The sequence below is a fragment of the Phaethon lepturus genome, unplaced genomic scaffold, assembly GCF_000687285.1.
Source record: "Phaethon lepturus isolate BGI_N335 unplaced genomic scaffold, ASM68728v1 scaffold1875, whole genome shotgun sequence".
Taxonomy (NCBI): Eukaryota; Metazoa; Chordata; class Aves; order Phaethontiformes; family Phaethontidae; genus Phaethon; species Phaethon lepturus.
In genome coordinates this window covers 7,648-32,162 of record NW_010539705.1, presented here as the reverse complement: position 1 = coordinate 32,162, position 24,515 = coordinate 7,648, and the positions used below count along the sequence as shown (strand labels likewise).

At 41.1% G+C, this 24,515-nt stretch overlaps 1 protein-coding gene across 1 annotated transcript in view; it reads left to right on the top strand.

Annotated features, from left to right (window-relative positions):
* The window catches only part of CARD11 (caspase recruitment domain family, member 11), a 47,496-nt gene extending 35,228 nt beyond the window's left edge, over positions 1-12,268 (top strand). The window contains exons 13-24 of the mRNA XM_010287182.1: positions 1,319-1,371; positions 2,159-2,291; positions 2,869-3,070; positions 3,902-4,028; positions 5,145-5,385; positions 5,799-5,895; positions 6,965-7,060; positions 7,992-8,124; positions 8,669-8,848; positions 10,002-10,126; positions 10,967-11,082; positions 11,643-12,268. Of these exons, the coding sequence (XP_010285484.1) occupies positions 1,319-1,371; positions 2,159-2,291; positions 2,869-3,070; positions 3,902-4,028; positions 5,145-5,385; positions 5,799-5,895; positions 6,965-7,060; positions 7,992-8,124; positions 8,669-8,848; positions 10,002-10,126; positions 10,967-11,082; positions 11,643-11,847 (1,708 nt within the window). The 3' untranslated portion in view covers positions 11,848-12,268. The remainder of the gene's footprint in view (positions 1-1,318; positions 1,372-2,158; positions 2,292-2,868; positions 3,071-3,901; positions 4,029-5,144; positions 5,386-5,798; positions 5,896-6,964; positions 7,061-7,991; positions 8,125-8,668; positions 8,849-10,001; positions 10,127-10,966; positions 11,083-11,642) is intronic.
* The last annotated feature ends 12,247 nt before the right edge of the window (positions 12,269-24,515 follow it).

Genomic DNA, 24,515 nt, shown 5'->3' with positions numbered 1-24,515 from the left:
CTCTTTCCCACTGGCATGTGGAAGGAAAAGGTACCCTGGAGCAAGGTCTGATTGTGGCCTTACTTTTTTGAGCTAATAATCACTAAAGTCAAGTAACTCAAGAGCATGCCAGAAGTTCACTGTGGTTTATAACATTATAATTAGCCTGCTAAGGTTTTTTAATTTGTTTGTGAACATAATCCAAAATAATTGCTATTTGCATGCCAAGTTTCAGGTTTCACAGTTCATCTGATCTTGATTTGTGTGGAAAAAAAAGTGATATCATAGCTTAATATGTAGGAAAAGGCGTATTATTTCCCTGCTTGTTTATAGTGTAAAAATAGCTGATTCTGCCCAGACTGGCTGCAAAAATTCACCCTTCACCTGAAGCCAAGTATGAGGAATAGTAGGAGTAAGTAGGAGACTTACAAATCATTCTGAATGGGAAAAACAAGCTGTTATTTAAACAGCTTTGCAACCAAAGGACATGCTTTAATGAAGTCCCGCTAGTGAAGCAGACAGATCACTCGCTTCACTGGACATCCCCAATATCCCTATAAAAGCTGATTTTTAACTGTTTGTGTTTAAGGCCAACCGATACAGTCACCCTTAGCAGGAAAGGTAACAATTGGAGCTGGACTGGGACCAGTGGCATAGGGACTGGGACCACTGGGACCAGTGGCATGAGAGTTTCTGTGCAAAAGCTTGGTACACCTTGCCATTCTGTTACTGTAGGTATCTGAGTAACCATGTGAGCTACCATTAAGCTGTTATAAAATGCTTCAAGGACTTTAAATCAAGCATGTGAATTACTCGTTTACCGCTGCACCTCAGTTACTTCCCTTGCATTCACTCTGTCTGTCAGTAAGCTTCTGACATTTTTTGACCTATCATGGTGTCCTGGTAAAAAAACTTGCTGCAGTATATGTACAGCAGGTATTATGCAACCATTTATCTCAGTGCTGAAGCAGGTATGGTGTAAGTCACACATGTGAGACCATCAGTCAGTAGCTTCCCTTTGTTTTCGGTAATAGCTTCATTCCCTCACTGCTGTTAGCAATTCTTCCTTCTGAATCTTCTTGCTGTTTCACATGCTTCCCACGCTGGATGACACATACTGTCTTCCTGCCATCTTCCTACTTCTTCCCCGGGCCCACAGTACGTTACTTGCCTTTTTTTTTGCAGCTGCACCATTGCCTGATGCAACACCTTCAACATCTTTCTTTTTTATAGAAAAAGTTCATCCTTCAGAACTTACTGAAATCTGCTGAAAGTTGGAAACTGAACAGCTTTCTCTCTCTCTCTCTTCCATTATCTCATGCTTTGATTTTAATTCCAGCCTGGTTGAAGAGGACAATGACAGCTTTGGATATGATGCTTTGGAGCTAGATGGTAAGCAAGAAGATATCATGTATACAGTTTAACTATGAGATCTGTGTGATTATCTCACCAGCTACAGATACTGTCAAATAACCAACTCCTGGTCTAAATAAGATGGGACACATAGTCTGAGTAAAAAATTAAGTCAGTTCACCATAACAAGAAAACAAAGGGGCAACTAGTGGTGAGAATAAGCAAGCAGTTATTCATGAAGAGCTAAGTGGGAGAACGATTAGACTGAAAGAATAGATGGAGGGTGCTTGGCTGAGGTTTGCAGGTTGATAAGACCTCCAGCCTTAAAATGAGGAAAGCATCAAATTGAGAGGGGAAGGAGTAAAAAAGACAGAGCAAGACTCTTCTCAGTGCTACCCAGTGAAAGGATAAGATGCAATGGGCACAAACTAAAGAACAAGCACTTCCATTTAAACAAATAAAAAAAAAACTTTTTTACTGTGAGGGTGGTCAAACACTGGAACAGGGTTATCCAGAGAGGTTGACTAGTCTCCATCCTTGGAAATATTCAAAACCCAACTGGACAAGTCCTGAGCAATCTCCTCTAGCTGACCCTGCTTTGAGCAGGGAGTTGACTAGACAGTCTCCAGATTACCCCAGGAGTGATCAGGTAGGTCCAGTAAGCAAGACTGGCAATCCTTGACATGGCCTGTGGACATGAATCATGCCTCTGCATCAGGAATGTCCCCCTTCAGCTTTGGCTGGGAGCAATCAAACATCCATTTTCCCCTTTTCCATCTTTGTCACTCTACCTAGGACTCATTTTCATTCTTATTACTCTTTTCAGATGACAGTCATGACAGGCAGTCACATGGAGCTCCTTCGGTGCACTCTTCCTCTTCTTCTCATCAGTCAGAAGGCCTGGATGCGTATGAGCTTGAGCATGTCAACTCCATATTTAGAAAGTTCTCTTTGGAAAGGTATTTGAGTTGCCAGTTTACCTACCTTAGACGGAGACTGAGGGGAAAGGCTACTGTAGTAGAGATCCTCCATTTATCTATTAGTTGCTGAAGATAAAATGGCAGGAATATGATGTCACAAGTTGTTATTTTGCACAAATATCTCATGATACTGTGCTAAATATTTACTTCTTTATGTTGGCAGCAGCAGAACATGTTATTTTGGAGCCCTTTCATATCCTGAAAACCAATGAAGGTCATCCTAAAATTTCAAAAGCTTTAAGGCAGACAAAATGTTCTAGAGGCTTAAATTTATCCTTGTGATCTTGTTATCTTGCTGCCACAGGTTACTAGATGAGGTACTATTACACATCTGAGTTATTCAATCACATCAGAGCACTTGAAGCTATCCAGATGCTCTTCTCCAGAACTTGTGCAGTAATGAGAAGGATTTCTTCTTGAGTCCTTAGATCCTAGTGCTTGATAACACTAAAAGTTTATTTATATGTCTCTCATTTAACATGCATACAATTAACTCTGGAGTGGTAGCTAAAAGCTGAGATAACTGTCTAACTGTTACTTCCTTTCATGAACACAGACCTTTTCGTCCCTCTGTCACATCTGTTGGTCGCATTAGAAATTCCTGCCATACTATCCAGCGCATAACACTGAATGGAGACAGTCTCAACTCAGAAATCACTCTGGTTGGGGGTAATGATAAAGGGAGCTTTATTAGCTCTGTGAAGACAGGATCACTTGCAGAGAAAGCAGGTCTTCGGGAGGGACACCAAATCCTACTGGTGAGCATAAAATAATCAACACACAGTATTGGATGTCTGTCCACCTTCATGCGTGCACACTCACCACAATACTTTATTTCTTCTTTCATCTTGTATTAATGGCAAAGTATATGACTTATGCAGAAAAAAATCTGCTATTGACTATTCAAATATGGGAGAATCGTATTTACGGTCATCCAACACACACATACACTTTTGAAGTTTACAGTAATGGGTATGGAAGACATCAGAGCAACTGATGCTTTCTTTAATGCTGTATGGTTTGAAAAGACTAGAATGAGATTTGCCTTCAACTTCTCAGTACTTTCCTGCCTGAGAGGATGTTCATGCTACTTAGCTTAGCATGATGACTCCTAAACTGTTCTTTAGAGTGGCCTATCTGGAGACTGGACATGTCATGAACAGAAACAGATACAGCTGCGATATGAATGGGAAAAGGGCTGCACAGCTGCATGGCTGTCCCCAGCATCACATAAGCAGGAGTTCAACGGTGCTTCTGCTAAGTTGCTCTCTGCTTAGAGTCTTCCCTCCATTGCCAATGTTCCCAAACCATTTTTCTATTAAAATGCCTCCAAAGGGGCAAAAACCCCACAACGGATATTCCTGCGCTACTTACTGGGAAGCCTGAGATTGTCAAAGAGCTGCAGTTCTGTTGGTTGCTAGCATTCCTAATTTGAGAGAAAAGAAATTAAATAATTAGAACCTAATCTGCGTCCTGATAGCAAAGGATCTGCATTGTTTAATCAAAAAAAGATTGTCACTTAAAAAAAATTCTATAATTAACTCAGAGATTAAACCCACACTGGAGAGTAATACTTCTTTCATGTCTAGTTGGAGGGCTGCATCAAAGGGGAAAATCAAAGTGTTCCCTTGGATACTTGCACAAAGGAAGAAGTTCACTGGACAATTCAGAGATGCAGTGGTCCAGTTACACTCCAGTATAAATCAAATCATGAAGGTAAGACCAGAAGTATTTCACATCTCAAATAGTCCCAGGTCTATTATGCTAACTAGTGTAAATGAGAATGACAGAACCAGAATATTCTTTGTATTGGTATAAATCTGAAGCATGTCCACTGCTGTTAATTATAGCTACTCTGTGTAACTGCTCCAGCTTTTAGCTTTGTGACCGAGAACAAAAAAAGCCCATATGCCTGTCACTACAGGACTCTGAAGAATTTACATGGTGGGCCAATACCGACATGGCTCACAAAACACATTCAAGCTTATTTTTATATACAGTCTTCTGTACTACAGTGTGGTGAGCTGAATCATCTTTATCCAGCTGAAGTCAATTTACCATTTACCTGATGGAGTTGCCCTGTTTATTACCTTTGTGGTTTTATCTTTAACAGCTGGAGTTCATGTGTGGTGAACAGAATTTTATTTTAATGTCCATGGCCTGTAATGATAATTTCAGGTTATGGATCAAAAATTACATTCCAAAATCCGTTTTTTACTGGTGTATATAAATCTGCATTGTGTTTTTTTTTTCTAATGCTGATTAGAGAATTTCAGCTGCATAGATCACACAGGAAGTGATGTCTTTGATTTTCTTTCATGTTTTCAAAGGTAGGAAAGACTACCGCAATTTTTTTTGAGCACCGCTTAACTGGAGGTAAAGCATGTTATAGATTGTGGGAGTGCCAATTAGAGCTAATAATAAAGGGAATAGCTTGTCATTAAAATTGTTGGCAGAACTCGAGCTGTACTTACAGGATAGAACTATAGCTGTGTCTGCATCTCTGCTGAGAAGTTCTTCGTTTCACAGAGCATGTGTGGAGTACTGAAAATAGAGTTACCTAAAAGCATCATTATAATGAGAATATTCTCACATATTCTGGTACCAGCGGCATGAGCTGTTTCTGAATGAATGGCCCATTAGTGACTTTAAGGAGCAGGCCCATAACCTTGTTGTAACTAGTGTAACTAGCGCTCTAGAAGTACAAAGCCTCTCTCGGAGGAGCCTCAGAAGTTTGTGCTGTGTGCTTCTCCCAGAGGATGCCCACGAATGCAGCAACACTGAGGTCTGACCAGAAGCGACCGTCCTTCACCCCTTCCTTCGTTGCTGCAGGTTACAGGAAGCTGCTCTCAGAACTGGAAGAAGGGCTGATCACATCGGGGGACTCATTTCACATCCGCTTGAACCTGAACATCTCCAGCCAGCTGGACTGCTGTTCCCTGTCAGTGAAATGTGATGAGATTGTTCATATTCTGGACACCATGTACCAGGGGAGGTGTGAGTGGCTGTGTGCCAGAGTGGATCCTTTCACGGACAGGGATCTGGAGATGGGGACCATTCCCACCTACAGCAGGTGAGTGTAATGCTGAGTGACCACGACTGAGAGCAGTGGTTCTGTAAACAGGGAAATTAATAACTGCTGTAAGGGAAGAGGTATATGTCTTAATTTTTGAGATAAGGCCTGGTGATGTTAAACTGTGATATGAGCTATAAAGCTTTAGAAAGGAGACTCCAGATGTTACCTGAAAGAATAATGTGGGTTTCTCAAAAAGTAGCATAGAAAAATATGCCATGGAGATTCTTTAATCCTTAACTGCACTGCAGTCCTGCTCATTATTTTGTTCCTGCATTTACGGTGTGATTCAGTCAGTCCTCACTGCTCTTTCTATTTAATCTTTTCTCTAGGCACAGACCCATTGCAGTTCAGCCTTATTCTGAGTAGTTTCAAAGATACCTTAATTTATGTGACTCCATCCTGTCTTTCAGAGCACAGCAACTTCTTTTGGTGAAGCTGCAGCGGCTGATGCACAGAGGAAGCAGAGATGAGACAGAAAGCTCATATAATACCCTTCGGGCTCTCCGGGTAGGCATCTACAAACAAGGTCCTTTTAACACCTGTTACTCCACTGCTATTTGTTGTTCATTATGTTAATTTTACAGAGAGTCCTGTTTACACTATATGTAGGTTTTGATTGTCCCAGGCAATGGGCACCTTATGTTTGCTTTAAATAATACTGTCCCTGGCAATGGACCTAGCTCCAGCACACTATTAACCCTTCCAGCTATGAGGGAGTACACTTTAAAAGTCTAATATCTGTTCTGTGTCTTAGTTAATCCTTTTCATTCTTCTCTGCTTGTAAGCCTCTAATGCATCTTCATATCCGCATGAGGAAGAAGCTGTGTCCTTGGAGTTAATAACCAGAATTATTTCTCTCCTACTGTGAACAAGCATCTAATGAACAGAGGTATCATTGTTCCTTATTAGAAAGACCTGTCTCTTCCAACCTACACGCTATGGAGGGAAGTGGGACTATCAGGTCTTCACACATAACAGCCCCACCAATTTCTCCTTTTCCTTCAGTGAAATTAATTTGATTTTTCTTTCTTTAGACCAAAGAATTCCATCTTTACTTAATTACAAACTAACTTCCTGGTGTATTAGTTACCTTAAGTTATGTTTAGAGCTTGTGAGACACAGATGTTTCTAACATTTGCAGAGACACTGCAGCCACTGTTTGTATTTGCTTTTGGTCAAGGTTAAGTGTCGTACATTCCTTCTGTACTCCAGTCCCCACTGATCAAAGGGACAGAGATCACTGGCAGAGATGCTAGTGAAAGCAAGAGCTTTGCATGCTATTTCTTGATGCAGAAATTACCTCGTTCATAAGCTGTGGAGAGAAGCCTCCTGTGAAGAAAGGAATGTGGAAGAGCCATAACAGAAGTGGTGTTTCTCAGCATAGGCCATGCTATGTCTACAGTTTGCTTACAACATTGCATTTGGGATAGATATGAATCAATCACTGTCCCTTCTATTGGAAACATATAACATCTGCTTTTGCTTGTTCTGTTTCTTGAATGCTGTGATTATATAAAAAAAAATCCAACAAAAAACAAGGGAAGGAAAGACAAATTCCTGTGCTGTTTTTTACTAGAATACGTTGCAGCCAGAGGAGCCGGCCCCACAGAATGACCCAAAAGCCAGCCCTCGCCTATCCAGAGCAAGCTTTCTTTTGGGCCAAATATTACAGGTAATAAAGTTCAAATCCTCAATGCAATATCTGAAATAGTGGGTCTGAACAGCAGATATTTTCAGGCTATCCTAATTTCCCCAGAAGCCTCACCTCGGGTATAGAGGTTGTATGGGGATTTTCCTATCAAAGAGAGATTTAATATATGAAAAAGAGGAAGGGATTGTGTTTTCTAACTGCTCTTGTGACGTGGGGTGTTTATTTTTAAGTGCATGCCTTCCATTGCTAATGTAGCTTGATGAATCAAATGTGTCTGCCATCAGAGGCTAAAACGTGTTTTTTCCATGGGGCTAGACCAAAACCCCATCCCTGTGAGATGAGGTTCCGTCAGAAAATAGTCCTTTAATTGTAGGTCAGTGACTCTGAGCATGACAGAGACTGTGTGGGTGAAAGATAAAAAAGCCCGGTGAAGGAAGATGGTTGTGAAGGTTACCAAATATACAGGACGAGGAATTAGTATTTGGATAGAGGAATAGTTGGGTGGATGGGGAATGAAAGCATGAAGCCTGTTTCTCAGTATAAAAATGTGCCATTTGGGAGGTTTTAAGTCTTTCTGGTACAGCAAAGAAGAGGCAGAGTTTTGTGTATAACCTGTGATACATTTGTGCAAATACTTGGTGTGGGTATGTTACTCTGCTGTGGATACATCAGTGCTTGTACTGGTGACAGCAGGGAGCTCTGCAAAGAAAAAGAACATGCCACTTAAGACCAGAGAACAAAATAAGAAATCCCAAAGGGGATTAACAAAGGCTCTGAATGAGATCCATGATATTTAAAGAACCTTAGAATTCAGTCAACAGATCCATGGAGCCTTGTCTTTGATAGACATAGGTAATTCAGATCTCGTAGATAACACGTGTGGGCTGATGAATACATGAGAGAATAAAGAATGTAAGAAATGAGGGTCAAATCTCTTTGTTCACCTTTTCAGTTTGTCAGTAGGTCTGAAAACAAATATAAGCGCATGAATAGCAATGAGCGAGTCCGTATCGTCACTGGCTGGCCTTCTGGTCTGGCCTGGACCTCGTCTGAAGCAAAGAAGCCATTATCTGATAAACTGGAAGGTATGGATATGAAATAATAACAGTTTTTACACACATAGCACTGATAGAAAGGCTGTCTACACAACAGCATGGCTTTGAAAAATGTCATAGGTCTTTCCTATTACTAGCCTCTGTGGTCCACTGTGCAAAAGTTCAACAGCATTTGTGACCAAAGCACTGATTTTGCTAAAAGTGCTTGAGGTACTAAGCTGTCATGAGCAAGTTTAGGACACTGAAACTTTGTTTGGTTCTTCCTAGGTGCTTTCTTGCTCTTTGTCCAAAATCATTTAACTCAAAGTAAGTTAAGCTAATAAGAAGAAAAATTCTCCAAGCAAGTGTCCTATTAAACTATGAAATAATCTCTTGAAAGCAAAAGGCACTTAAGTTATTTAGTATTAGGTTGGACATCATACTACTGGATATATAGTAAAGACAACCCTGGCAAAAGAGAAAGGAAGACCAGTATGACTAACCATGTCATTTGTGGTTCATGTGTTTCTCCTTCTTTTTCTCCAAATACGGATGGAGAGGAAACCAGAGGATATATGTCTTGTTCTTTACTCAGATTTGGATTCCGAAAGTGAAATCAATAAGAGGCTTAGTCTGATCCCTTATAGCTTGGTGAGGCCAATCCACTGTGAGCGCAGGCGCCCCGTACTTTTCACCCCGACCATGCTTGCCAAGACCTTGGTACAGAAGCTTCTCAACTCTGGAGGTGCCCTGGAATTCAACATATGCAAGCCAGGTAATGGGATGAAAGAGGACCATGGCTGTTAACCCTCAGTGTTGGAAATATGAACATATATATGCACACACACGTAGGGGCATGCACGTGTGCTAGTTGCTTGAGGTACTTCAAGTCACATCAGAGTGAGGTGTAGCTATAAATCCTGCTTTTTGAGAATAGCTGAGGTATTTGAATGTTTTTGAGACAGTCAGTGCACATGGTTATGAGCTTCTGTGTCTATGAATATTATCCATGTGTATGCTGTGCGGTTGCTAGGATGCCCCTCAGAGACTGAAATGTTGTGAGTGCTCTTTCTGTTTGCATACTGTTTGCATACTGCATATCTAGGCAATGTGAAATTTTGATTAATTTGTTTCTAGTATTTGCTATTATGAGGAATATCTTCCCTAGAGCGACTTTAGTTTTCTATCTCATCCAAGGCTGTGAAGATTGTGCATTTGATCTACTCGAAAGACTGATTTTCTTCCATGCCAAGTATTTACTATTAAAGCAATATGCAGTACTGTGATGGCTGTAGGGCAGGATTGTATACAACACAGCATTAAACATAGCTGACGTTTCATTTTTACACTCGTATTGAATACCCACCACATAGTACACAGTCTTACAGTCATCCAGACAGAGAAACTGAGAAGTTAAGTATTATAATAAATATCCCCTGTCTTGCAACATAAAACAAAAGCTTTGATGTAGAGCTGCAATTCACAAGGGGGCCAGTATCACACACTGCAACCTAAGCCAAATTTTTTGAAACTAAACACAAATGTTGGAACACTAAATCCTTGTTTTAGGAGCCTATACTGAAGAGACCTTCTTTTTTTAGCACTTCTCAGCATCCTCCAGCCCTGAAATGTTAGAATATAACATTAGGTGCTGGAATTGTATTTACTGTTTTAATTTAATGCCTTCGTAGTGTTGTAGTAATTGCCCAAGGACTCATTGGTGCAGGATATAGCTGAGATGCTCAGCTGCGATCAGATTAAGCTTTAATTGAATTCAGTGGAAGAAATGAGGCAGCTGTTAGGACAATTCATCGCTCGTCTTCTTTTCCTGAACCACCCTTACATCCTATATGAAGTACTATTGGACAGTTTTCCAGGTGTTCTGTTGTTGTAATCTTGATTTTGTCCTCATCCACATCTCTTTCCAGATATTGTAACAAAGGAAGAGTTCTTAAGGAAGCAAAGAACAGAGACTATCATCTTCAGCAGAGAAAAGAATCTGAACACATATGAATGTATTGTACCTGCCAATATTGAGGCTGTCACTGCCAAGGTGCTTAGAGAACTCTCTGTCCCTTTGATAGGCTGTCTGTGAATCTGTCTGCAATATATGTTTCTTCCTGAATAAGAGACTGACCAAATAACAGTTGCATGTTCTATCTCTTGCCCACCTTCAATCTCAGATTTGTATTTATTCCCCAAATGGCTTTTATTTGTGCTCTTGCTTTTCCTTTTCTTTTTCATCCTCAGCCATATCCTTTTATATTCTCACTCATTCCCTGTGATGACCCACATTGATGCAGCAAAATAACCTTTCATTTTCTATGCTCCATCCCTTATTCAGTTCCTTTTCATATCATAAGTATATATGAATGTGCGAGACAGTAAGAGATACAAGGATCTATACAAAAGAAAAGATAGTCTGAAACACAGACACAGTAGTGTACAGTACAAAGATAACAATGTCAAAGACAGAGACCTCATATCAAGTAGAGTAGATTTGATGCACAGCATGGAAAAAGGGAAAATTAAAGAGATTTTTTTTCTCTCACAAGTAGTTGCAGTAGATGTTGTCTCTGAACAAAGGGCAAGTATGTGTGTTTGTGTATATATGTAAAACTGGTGTTTTATCATACACTTCATCTTTAGATCAATCCATTTCTATTTTAAGCTTTGTCAGAAAGCTATTAAGCTCAGCTGTTGTTTGACTGGCTAGTTGTAAACCAGTAGGAGGAGTTTGGACTTTAAATGTATATTTGATTAAAAGGTTTTAAATCAGTACAATGGTAAATGGAGAGTTTTTCAACTGACCCCATAAGGTATGGATACCTTTATCTCAAGATTCCACAGCAGAGAATGGTCCTTTGTGTCACTGTTGTGACTTTGTTTTCAGAACAAGCATTGTCTCCTGGAAGCTGGAATAAGCTGCACAAAGGATTTAATCAAAGCCAAGATATATCCTATTGTTCTCTTTATCAGAGTCTCAGAGAAAAACATCAAGAGGTTCAGGTAACATATCAAACCTTTTGCATATTTGATATTCTGTCTTATTCAGTGAATAATTCTCGAGTCCAATAATGTTCTCACTGAGAGAAATAAAGAACCACTTCTCTCTTCATCTGGTGCTTCTATGTGCACTATTTCCTCCCATGACCCCTCCCTGAAATCTTACAACTGGGAAAAGTAGGAATTCCCCAAATCTAGCATTCTTTCACTGTCACTGATAGCAATGTGTGTTGTGGGAGGATGAGACTGAAGAATATGTGGTTTTCTCCATGCTCAGCACTCCCACAGCATTTCTTAAGGTAATGCTAGCTAGAAGAGGAAAAGTTGTAAACACTTGCACTACCCTTGCATTTGGTCCTCTTAAATTGTTTCCCCATAGCAGATATTTTTCCTTGGGGGCAACATGGAGGTGGGGGGAGGATAGACGTGGAGTAGCTGTATTCTCCAATGCTTTTATTGCTTGTATATAGGCAGTAGAAAATAAATTCTTGATGGGACAGCTGGGACTACAGGATTAAGTAAAAAGATGAGACATTTATTTTTGGTCTGCTCATTTGATCCAGGAAACTATTGCCAAAGCCAGAGACTGAAGATGAGTTTTTACGTATGTGCCGTCTGAAGGAGAAAGAACTGGAAGCACTGCCATGTCTTTATGCCTCTGTAGAGGCAGATGCATGGAGCAGTATTGAAGATCTTATCCGAACAATAAAAGACAGGATCGGAGAAGAGCAGCGTAAAACCATCTGGATAGATGAAGATCAGCTATAAAAAACAATAAGTAAAATGGAGCTCTTTGGTGACAAAAGGACATACCCAGGTGGAGCAGGGGCTCACAGAATTCTCTGATTACGTGCCCAGCACTCCCTCCTGTTTTACCCTTGCTGGCTGAGGACTTCCTGCTGGCAGAATGCATGTATGGAATGGAACTGGAGCTATAGCCAATGTCTCAGATGCTGGGGATCTCGGATGTGGGTCAGACCAAAGCCACCACCACAACTTCTGACCCACCAGCATCTCTTAAGGGACAGCGACTGTGTAACATGTGAGAAGGACAAAGATCTTGAGAGGGAGCTTGGGGTAATTTATTATGGTGAAAATAGGGATCTCATCTGGCTCATTGAAAACTTCTGATGAGATAAGTGGAATCTAAGAGGAATAAAGCATGGGGATTGGGCTAAAGGATATGGAATTGAGATGTGCCCCACACACACCCCAAGGTGAGATTCTGAACATAACTAGTGGAGGAAGCTGAAGGCTGGCTGGTAGCAGCAGAAATACTACCACTGATGGCCATAGCAGCTCTGTAGCCCTGTTTTTCCTTAACCATTTTAATCAGAAGAGAAGAAAATAGCTATTATTCCTGGCATTAATTAAAATTACAATTTTCCCTTTCTTTTTCAACACCAGTTTTCTTTAACAGTTTTGCAGGTTTCCTTTGTAGTCCTGGCACTTACAGGAAAATAGACTCCACTGTCCCAGTGGCACATCAGCTCTTTCCAGATCTGCCAATGTTTCATTTAGCTTATCTCTGCCTCTGCATTGTATTAATTTCTACATCTCTCAATTTTTAACCTTTTTTACTTGTGGAAAATACCATGGTGCCTTCTCCAGACAACAGGTTTCCCTGTTTCTCCACTGAAATCTATATTCCTCTACAACATCATTGCCTGCCAACATGCCTGCTCTCAACAGGAGGGACTGTTCTGAGAGGAAGAAAAGGAGAATTTCATAAGCCAGTAATTGCTGCAAGCCACTCAGTCCTTGACCTCTCTGCCATGATTGACAGCAAGGAGACCAGCAAGCATCACACTGTGCTGTGGCCAAGTAGGATAATATTTTCAAAAGTGTGTACATGAAGACCACATCCCATTTTCAAAAGCATTTAACTCCTTAGAGAATTTAAGTTCCACTGATAATGAGTGGGACTTAGACTCCTAAACCTCTTAAGTCTTTTAAAATTTTTCCTCTACACATTAAACACTGTATTGAGACTGCCAAATTGATTCAATAAAACTGACCAGAGAATAATGACTTGCCCAATTGCTGATCTGAAATGCAATAAAAATTGACCTACAGATGAAGAGTTGTACATCCTATTATCCTTAGATCCTTCATTCCTTGCCATATCCCTTCCTTTTAAGATGTATTTAATAACAAATTTACCTTTGTTTCTGTGTTCCTCCCAAGTCCCCCATCTTGGTGCTTCAGGCTGGTGTGCAGCAGCTGGCAATAAAAAGACAAACCGAATCCAAGCAAAACATCTGGCCTGGTTGCCCTCATTAGATTAACTGCTACCTTGTCTGTGCAATGAGCTTCTGACATGGGTGTCTCTCAGGTAGATTGGGTCAGTTCATGTTGGCTTGTGTGATTGTGCTTTTCTGCTCTTCTCTTTTAGGCACATCATTTTTTAACTAATGGTATCTTCTGGAAGTCATTTGTGTCACTTTACATCTAACTTTCTGCTGCTGTGTTTCTCAAATAATTAATGTTTGAAAGACTCTTCATACCTAGTGTTTCTCAGAGAATAGCTCTTTACCTGCCCGATGCCATCTGTTTGGACTGTGCAAGCAGGGGGATACTACTATTCTGCTATTGCTTTGCAAAGTACAGGCTGCATACACAATTTGTGACTCCCTCCAGGGCAAAGAATAACAGCCAATTGGGTATACATAGAACGAATTGGATGATTCTTCAGAGATCCTCTGTAGCTCAACCAGAAATAAGAAACTATCAGCTGGAGAAGCTAAGCCTTTCAAGATCATTTTGCATTCATTCCTAATGTCCTGATAGTGCAACCTTGTACAACAGCTGCCTGTGGTTTGTTACTGCTCCTCTTGTGATAGTTCTGAGTCCACAGCTGAGCAATGGGAGGGATTGTAAGAACATTTCTCAGCTGCTTCAGCAGAAAGTTCAGCCAGGTGCCAGCCAAGATCCCTCCAGGAGCAACTAGCTGACTGCTAACTGGACAGAACTCATAGGATGTCCATGTCCCACTAGCTGTGCCACAGGGATCAGTAACATCTGGTGGAATGGCTAGAACAGACGGCTAGCGGGGTGGAGAGGATGAAGTACCTCAGACTGTTGTTTCTGCAGTGATCTTCTCTCACCACAGCTTTATTCCTGAGCCCTCTTTACATGGACAACAGCTGTGGATGTGATTTATCTCACTTAACTTTAGACATAGGAAAGGTATATGCCAAAGTCTAAAGGAGGTTCCTTTTACAATGAATGGAGATAGTCCTCCAAAGAGCTATTTGTCTAACTTACTGTAGATGCCTATCTAAGGATGAGATGAATTGCCCTCTGAACTCTGTTGTGTTTTTTTCATGATCTATAGAAAGAAACTAGAGAATTAGCCAGGCCTTTAGCATTTAGCTTTTTCATCTGTAATTTAGGCCAGCTAAACCCACCTTATGGGAAAGGTGGAACAAGAGATTGAGGTAGAGAACAAGAGATCCAATTATTTCTGTGAAACAAGAGAGGAGTGAATACATGGATCAGACTTATCTTCTTGGTATCTGAGTGCATCTCCTGCAAATTCCCAGCTCAGCAGATCCTATAAGGCATTGTGGTTGTCTACTCATGTGATGCAAAGCAACCAGATTCTGTCAAGTGAAGTTCACTGACAGAGCTGTGTGCTGTAGCCTGCGTGACCCTCATCTCTCTTTGACTCAGTGGAGAAGGACTGAAAACTATTTTCCCCCTTGACTTCTGGATGTGAACTCAAAGAGCTAATATGTAGCTGGAGCACATTCCCAGAACTGCAACAGAGAAAAAGGGGCCATTATCATTTACACGAGCCGAGAAGGTGCTTCTGATTTAGATCCAAATGCAAATCCATATCCAAATCCATCTAAACTGGAAGAAATTAACCTCTGCATCTTTTGAAATACATTCAAATCTATGGGCTTGAAAAGAGGCTATGAATTTCCCTAAACGTCAGTGTTGGAATCAGTGTGGATTCCAAGTCCTGAACTGGCAGATTTGAAGTGCAAACTTGGAACTTGGGCTGTAGATCATTCTGGTATTTTTCATTCTGCTAAGTCTCACTTGTGAGGTATTGCTTTAAGCTACCCATCACTTCCCTCCTCACATATACCTCTAACATAGACAGACCTGGGCCCCTCATCACATATACAAATGCCCACATAGGCATAGCCAGCTCCAGTGGTGATTGCATGGCTGAAAAACTGGAAGCAATGATTAAGAAAACAAAATGGAAATTGGAAATGTTGTAAACATTTGTTGTAAACAGTATCACAACTGAATCCAAGCAAACTCTCATCCTGATCTCATGAAAGTGTAAAGAAGCGACAAGGCTTATGCTGGAGTATTCTTTGGGTATGTTTGTATTGGTGTAAGATTTCTGATCAATGACTGGACTTGCACTGAAATTCAGCTAAATTCTCTAACACAGTTTGATAAAGAGAGAGGTTCAAGCTGCAGAGCCTAGTTTGAACTGTATGCCGTGCTTGGACACCAGAGTTCAGACCAAGCTGCCTGACAGAGACATGTCTGGATACCAGTTGTAGATGACTATCTAAGGTAAGCAACGTTTGCCTTATCTAAAGCAAGCAAGCCATTTTAAAATCAAATCACTCAAGGTTTTTAAGTGAGGTCTGGGAGCATTTCTCAGCAATTTGTATTTTAAGTTAAAGAATGAATTAACAGAAAGTCTGGGCAATCGCTCTATGTTTGGTATGCTGCTTTTTCTGTAAAAAGGTGTAAAGTGTAGAACAATAATGACCTTTCAAAATCTATTATTAGAAAACTACTTCTTCATTCCTTTAAAAGCTCACAAGAGCTTGCGGAAAAACTTTCAGATGTAGATTGTTCTTTGGAAAATGTAATTGAAAAATTGGCCACTGGAAAATGCAATTGGAAAATTTTTCAATGGAATATTGTTCTGCTAGAAAATGTGTTTTCATCCAAATCAATTGTCTATGGAAATGTTTCCACTCTAACATTTCATTTTTTAAAAATTTAAAGTATTTCAATAACACTGAGGCAGGCCTTTTCAATATTTCACATACTTTCAATCTTTCACCTAAAAACAGGGTTTGGTTCTATTTTTTAAATTTTTATAGTTGAAATATTTTTAAAAGTCTACATTTAAACATTTCATTTGATTGAAACAGTTGTTGAAGAAAATTTTGTATTTGATGTTTATATACTACAAAATAATGGAAGTAATGGCTTACAGCTATCAATGTGGCATAATGCCTATGATCACAAGACAAAAATCAAACTGAATCTGGCTTTGCATTTTGTTTAACTCTGCTGCTAAAATGAGGTATTATATAAGTCAGTATCATGCCGTTCACCACACTGGGGAATTGTTGCAGGTAAAAATTTCATGCAAACTTTATTACACAGAATTCGATATTCCTTTGAATCAGAATTCTGGCTGGAGGCTAAGCTGTCAATCGGTCTGTCTGCAGCACAGACAGCTCTGGCAGCACAATTTGCAGGGGAGTAGGAACACACACAAAGCAGAGTTTTGCCTTAACTTTAAGTGGAGATAGTTGCCAAAGCTGGAAAAATGCCTGTAAACCTGCTAGAGGTTTCTGTGTTCTTTCATGCCAAACTATTTTCATGGGCTAGGGTTTGCAAATTCCGCAGCAAGGATGAAGTCAGAGAGACACCATTCAGGCAGACTGACTTCAGCTCTGAGGGGGTCAGGCTGTGTGAACGCCGGAGCCGTCACGCGGGTTCCAACACTCTGCGGGGGCACGTAGGGCTGAGATGTTGAAGCAGCCGTTACTATGGTGTCCCCTGGAGTCTGGAAAAGCAGGACACAGGTGAGGGTTTGGGACTTCTGGGAGAGCAATATTCTAGGATTTTGCAATTATTTGAATTGAGTACTCCGAGCTTAATCAGTTTATACCACGAAGCCTATCAAACGTGTTCCTCTTTGGTGCAGTCACTCTCTCTCTCCCTTGCTCTCGTTCCATTCTGAGACCTGAATAGTATAGCACTATTTTGTGCTATATACTATTGAAAGATACATAGGAATTCAACCAAGAGATTGTGATTCTTTTCTTATAAGCTACTTTATTTTCCCCATTTCTCCTGCTTGCTCAGTTTCCAGAGTTCTAGGTTGCTCTCCGCTCCATGTAATGCGTGGGCTGATTCAGGGTTTGTAGCACTCGGTGTGCCCTGAGATCCTTCATCAGAGCGCTACTCTGTGCAGTGGTCTGGTGCATCAGAAAATTAAGGAAAGTGTGTAAATAGAAACTGTAATTTCAGAGAAACCTTGTGCTTTGCCAGACTTGTCTGTAGAAGAAAAAGGAGGCCCTCCCATGGAATAAATGCCATGGGCCTTTTGACTTTGGAGACCAAATCCCAGTGTGATTTTTGGCTCAGGCATGGTGAATATGGTTCTTTTGCTCTGGCAGCATGGATGGCAGTACAGTCATTGCCTGGGACACCGCTCCTGGCACAGCGGGAGTCACACTGACACCGCTGCGCACAAGTCCTGCCCTCACAATACCTGGAGGAACTCGGTAACTTTTCTGCCTGACACTTTCCTGAACAGAAAACCTAGTTCAGCCAACGCAGTGCCAAAAGAGTATGATATGAAATTTCCTCCCCTGTCTTTCAGGTACTGCAGAATTCAGTCATGCTCCCAGAAATCACACCTGCTATTTCTGCAAAATTATCTCCAGCCCTCAGGGATGATCCTGGAGCAAAAACTGAAGAATCTGTGCCATTCTCACGGACTTTCCCCCCGACTCTTTCTAGTGTAAATTTTGATCTCTATCTCTGAGCCTGCAAAAGCAAACAGAAGGCCTCCCCTACCTGTAATTTTCATCTGTGGAATTAATGCTTTTTTCTTAAAAAGGTGTTGTTAACATCTTTGTACAGATAAAATGGACGGAGAGCTGATGTGGCTTGACCCCACGGGTCAGCGACACGGCCTGGCTCCCCACGCCCCGCGCTGGGCTGGCTCCCCTCGCGCTACGCTGCTCGAGTCTCAAGACTCTGAGCGAGAGTATAATGCAAGTCTGGCAGCTGTATCAAGGATTTGAGTGGCGGCTGCCTTAAGTGGTGAGATTTCTAGCTCGATTTGAGAACGCTACCAGTAAGCCAAGTTAGAACAACAGGAAGCTCATCCACCCTGCCTCCCCCACCTCTTTTTTTCTGTTCCTCTGCTGCAGAAACTTTCTGATGTTCAGATCAGAGGCTCTCCAGGGTTAAATGCACCATTAGTCACTGGAAAAAAAGGGGAAAAAAGACTGTTTAAAGGCAGATGGTGGATGGTAGAGAACCTGTTTGAGACTAAATATCTACAGCAGCATGTCTGCTTCATCAGATATCAGCATCAAAAGCTGTCTGACAATTTAGCAACAAACAGCAATACCGATTTTCTTCCAAACTGCAGATACAGAAAGACAAAGATGGAGGGATGGTTCTTTCATAAGATCCGCATCATGCCTGGGCAAACAAGAAGATGGGACTGCCAGACAGTGAAGTACCTGAACACCCAAGCCCATCAGCACGGTAACAGCAGCCTGAAGGTTGGAGGTTAAGGAGCACATGAGAGACTTTGGCTCCAGGACCCTCAGGAGCCTGTGCGGAATGGAGTGTTGCCATCCCAGGGATGAAGAACTGGGAGTGGGGCCAGGACCAGGCTGTTCCCACCAGGGAAAATGGGAAGTAGTGTAAAGTAGTGGAGCTGGGATGGAGTGTGGAAGAGCCCTGGGATGCAGCTTGCTTCCCTTGCTATTTTCAGAGGATATGTGAATTAATTGTGGCAAAACACTCTGAACAGTAATAGCTACCACCCTACCGTCCCTCCATCAGACACAGCAGCCATCCTGACTTTTTGGGGCACCAGCAAAACAGCCATTTTGCCACCTTGGCAATCTGGAAAAATTCCACCTGAGAACTAAGATGCGTCTGTTTTCTCCTTTATTCTCTGTCCCATTAACTTCTTTTTCACGAGTTGGTAGAAAAGCCTGCTTGTGGCCAGCAATTAGATCTTGGAACCATTTCTTGATGACAAGTGTCTGGTATATCCAGCCCTTTGGAGAACAGCTTCCTTCTTCTGATCTAAATTCACTGCAACTAGTGGTCTCACATCAATTATGTACACTTCTCCTTGTCTCTCTGTCTGAAATGTCAGTGAATCTGATAATTTTTGCTCACAGAAGTGGGGAACTAACAAGGATCTCTGGCACAGCCGGCAGTGATTGCATCTACCAAGGCATTAGCAAAACAGCAAGGAAACAGAAGCAGGCACTGAAACTCGCTGAAGTTCGATCCCCTGCTCACAAACTAGTATTCAGAGAGTAACTTCTAACATAGTGCTTACGAAGGCACCAGCGCACATCAGGACAGTGCTCAGGAATAGCTACTCAAGGTAGTCTCTAACCGTGGTCATGAGGACATCCAGAATGTTCAAGAAAGAAATAAACATGGTAAGAAATAGAGAGTAACTCATAATTAAACTGATTTATTCCTGGCATAAATGGACACAATTCCATTACCTTTCAGTTCTGTCTAAATATGCACCACAAGGAACTAAGCTGGATATCAACCCTGACCTAGCTGGAGTTCTTTATCCTAACATTACTGTATTGTTAAAATACTGGTTTAGGAGCCAATTTTTGGTTGTTGCCTTCATTTTTGCACCCTAGAGAAGGCCAGTGGGGTAAACTTCTGTTAAATGAATGTGAAAAATTGATGCCTGGTTCTAAGTGTACATTTATAAATATAACATCAAATCCAGTGGCTTACATCAGCTTCTCTCCCAAACAGCTTTGCCCTCCAAGCACTGCCTACCCTGCTGTAGTAATGGTCTTTCTCTAACCAGCCTCCTAAAACAGTCAAGCAGTCTTCCAAAGACAACCTTATGCTGGTGAGATTTAGCTTTGTCATTGTAGCATGTCTGCAGCATTTACTTCTCCCTATCCTGGTGCTGAGCTGATTTGCTCATTATCAGATTGCTGTTTATTAATCAAAGCAATAACAATGGGACAGAGAAGCTGCAATATAGCACAGACAGTGCTTCATTTGTTCCAATTGATTTTCCTATCACATTTTATTACTACTATTTACTTTGTATGCCTCAGGAAGATTCAACTGCACTGTGCAGTAGGGGTACATATTTGAATTTCTCTTCTTTTTAGCTCTTGCTATTTCTATTATGATAGTCAAAACAGTAGGTTCTTCCAGCAACTAAGCCATGACTTTCTCTGGTATAAAACAGCATATGGAGATTTTGTGATAATTAGGCTCCACCAGTGTGTGAAGTCCTGCAGGTGGAGTCCTAGGGAAATCCATGAGAATCATGGATACTGAGCACATCTGAAAATTAGGTCTCCAAGATGACATCTTACAGATTCTCAGCACTGCCCAAAACCATTGCTGTAGCTAAAGCAGCTAGAAGGTATAATGAAAGAGCACGCAGAATAGGTATATGCATATGCTTAGCCTAGGACGATCAGGTGGTTTCAGGATGAGGTTTTGTCTTGCAGTAAAATTAACGGATGTGATGGTGATGATGTTTTTTCCTGCTTCTTCCTGGCTCTTTTCTAATGCCTTGGATCACTGTTCACAAGCTGGATCGTGCAGACTTCAGCCAGCACATCTAAAACATCAGGGAAGACCAGTTGATTACTGTCAGAAGGTATGTGGTAGTCTATGGAAGGTGACACATGGGTCAACAGAAAGACATAGTATGGCACATGCTGTAAGACTGCATTAATCATCTCCTCTCCATAAACAAGGCTCACTGAGAACCAAAAGCAACTTAAAAAATGACTGAAAAAACTATCAAAATCTGTGGTGAAGCTCCTATTTTCAGCACAGCTAGGATTTCACTCTAGAGATTTATAAGCGTTTGAACTATATTTATTGTAAAATCGCCCCATTGAATGAGTACAACAGGAAACCCGTGGTTGGCTGCAATTGGAGGTGGGAGATGCAGTTGCGTGGGGAGGTGATGAAAATACATTTTTTAAAATGCTTTGTTTTCTATGTTAATTTTATAATTAGCCTAATTCAGGAGTGAGGAGGCAGCTAGCAGGTGGTAGCATGTGTCATTAATAAAGTTCAAAACAGAAACCACAAATAGTCAGCTGAGCTGAAAGTTTCCACTGTTACTGGAAATGTGAGAGTCCCTCACACAGGAATTCCTTTCTTATCATACGTTTTATCTTGCCAAGACGCTGTATTATAACTTAAGCAGAATGCGTGAATGTTTGTGTCTGCATGTGCAAACACACATGTGTGTACATGTGCACCACACAACAGACTAAGTCTATATAAATGTGCAACATTATCCTCGTTGGGAATGTGCCACATGACATCAAGTAGAATTACTCTTTTTTTTTTTTACTAGCAGAACTGCTTCTTTTACTGTACTAGCAGAAGCTTTTGGTTTTTAGAGCTGAGTTGTAGTGCCCTGGCCCCCTCTCTGAAGTACATACATACGCTTGTCAGTTGTCCAACAGTGGTACGACTTTGAGCTTGTCTGAGGGTTCACTATCCTCCTGCAGCTGACGACCTTGAGCTGTACCAAATAATTATTTTCTCACTGGGTTTTTTCAGCAGCAGTAGGGGTAATTGAATGATTGTAAAATAGGACACCAGGCCACTAGGGGTTAAGTGAAAACTAAAATAATGCCATTTACGGGAACATTTTTTGGTCACACTTAAGGTCACAGTCAGATAAAGGGTTAGGAAATATCAGCCTGAGACTTTAACATCACAAATGGGTTTCTGCAAGCACAGCTTGTGGGTGATGGGAGGGAGTGAGGAAGAAGGGAGGAGAAAACACAGATACTGGTGGTGGATTTAACCTGGACTAAGTTCAGGTGCCTGGATAAGGTTCACCTGAGCAGTATTGATCAGAGTGGAAACATTAAGTATTTTTGTTAATCTGGCACTGTTTCGTTCATGCTGTGTTATTATTGTTGTTAGAACCTGTGATTTACTGTGTTCAGCCTGGATCAAATTCAGCAGCTGTATTTCTCAAGATTATTTTTCCACCTTTTCTTACTGAAGTGCATTTATGGCAGCAGCAGTTTTAAAGCTTTTTAAAAGAATTATGTCTCCCTCCAGTGGTGACGTGATATGGCTTCGGTTTCCAAAATCAATTAGGCCACGTGAACCTGAGTAAATGAGTGTGCATGGCAGTACACATTTATGTCAAATAATTTTGTGACATATTGAAGAAGAGAATGACCCTTCATTATTAGCCACCTATTTTTATAACGTTTCTCCCAGTAGAACTTTGAAAATCTGTCTCTTGTATAGCAAATCTCATTTTCATACTATTCGTTTTAACAAGATAGTTTAATATATGCAAATAGCACCAAATTCCCACTCAATCTGCACGTTTTACTATTTGAATAGTTACAGCTTCTATCTGCTGATTCCCAAGTTGTACAATTAAATACTGGGCTGGGTCACATCATCCTGTGGCATGAGGTAATACAGTGCTTTAGACATTTTGTAGAAAAAATCTCTTTGGATTAAGCTGTTTTCAGTTCAGAAGAGACATGTTCAAGCCCTGGTCACCTTGTAACAGAAAGCCGTATGATACAAGTGCACTGGGGTGAAGAGATATTGATTTACCTTCTGTAAAATAAATGTAAAGTCAAAAGCCTGAGCATTTTTCAGCATCTCTCCAGTACTCTGTCTGATTTGTGTGACCCCTGCTGTAAGCCCCGAGTCTCAGACCTTCCACTATACATCCTACACCTTTCTAATCTTCCCTGAATTGCAGATTCATCTTATGAGTTGCAAAACTTGTGTGGCCTGTGTTGTGTTGTGAGCTGCGAGTACTCCCTTATTGATCCATTTTGTGTTCCTTACTCGTTCTCTATTTTTTCCATCTCTCTCCTCACATTTGCTTATCTGAGATGAACTTCGTAAACGACTTTTCTTAACCTCCCTATGCCTCACTGTACACCCAGTAGAAATAGCGCAATATTTAAAAGGATATTAAAATAGCAGAGCGATACCTCAACACGGGAAACAGCAAGAAACATTATTCTATTTAAACCAGTATTTAGTGTTAATTATGCTTTTCCTTCCAATAGTGAACAACCACTCAGTGCTGAAATTAGAAGACTTGCTCAGAAAGGGTTCCGTGTGATTATTTGATTGTAATATGTCGGTGGTGCTTGTAGTTACCATTCTGCTGATTTCATGCCAAAACCATGGGCTGTGATGGCTTGAGAATCAGCTAAACAGTTCTCCTTCTTCTGAGTATCATAAATGGATTGGAGAAAACATATTTGAGCATTTTCTTTCTGAATTCTTTCATCATCAGAACTGTGATATAGACTAGCTTTTGTCAGTGCTCACTCTATCACAACCATTTGCTAAAATATGAATATATTTGGAAGATAAAATGTTATCTTGTCTCTTCCAGGAGAATGCATTCTCCTTCCGTTTATTTTGGACTTCTGGTTGTACTTTTGCCCTGTCACCCACAAATATTCATTGTATGTTTCTTCCTCCTTCTTTTCTAGCCAAGGTTATAAATTAAAATTCAATTTCATTAAAATTGTAAGTAATCATTCTCTGGCTCTCATTAGTAATGATTCGGTGCAGGGGGATCCCGGCTGCTCCCACAACTGTAATTCAATTGGACTCACTAGCTCTTGTTCACAAATCGCTTGAGCTGCACTTTCTTCACAAATTTATGGCATCAGCACTGTCCAGAGGTTGAATTACAGCTGCAGGTTTGATCAGGGACTGCATTATTCTGCATCTAATCCCTGCATTCTGACAGCAGCAGGGGGGAGCACTGTTGTTTTACAGGAACTGTGCATTGTTCTTCTGCTTTATGTCAGGAGCTGAATTGCCTTTGGAATCAGGGAACTGTCAGCCCAAAGCTACAAGCAGACAACAAGCTCAAAATGACATGGTGTATAAATAACAAGCGTGGAGACAGTCAAAAGCCAGCATTCCTCCTTCTGCGCTCTCCTAAATTACTGGAATGGTGATTGACCACAGACTGTGCTCTTGCATCATCGGATGCTATCTGAATATATTGATGCTCGCTGAATATATTGTTGAAATGTGACTCCCAGCTTTTACCCTAAATGAGGAACGTTGATATGCACTGGTGGCAGAAAGTCACTTAAACATTGATTAAATATTTCAGCCAGACGCCATATTCATGCGTTCGTTCACATACAAGCCTTTCCTCCCGAGCAGTGATCTGCAGCCTATGGCATTCTTGGCAAAAAGGGTACGTCAGCAGATCTGGAATGGCACGCAGCAGGACCTGTGCCATTTTCCACAGAGGTAATATGCCACTCATCAGCTGACAGCCAGGACTTTGCCTCCTGCAAGGCAATATGCCCCCAAACCCACTTGTAACCATGGTTTAAACCCAGTGGAAAAGAGAAGCCTTTACACCTCCTAGAAACGCAGTATTGTCACACAGCTGACTGAAGCAGGGACTCACGGCT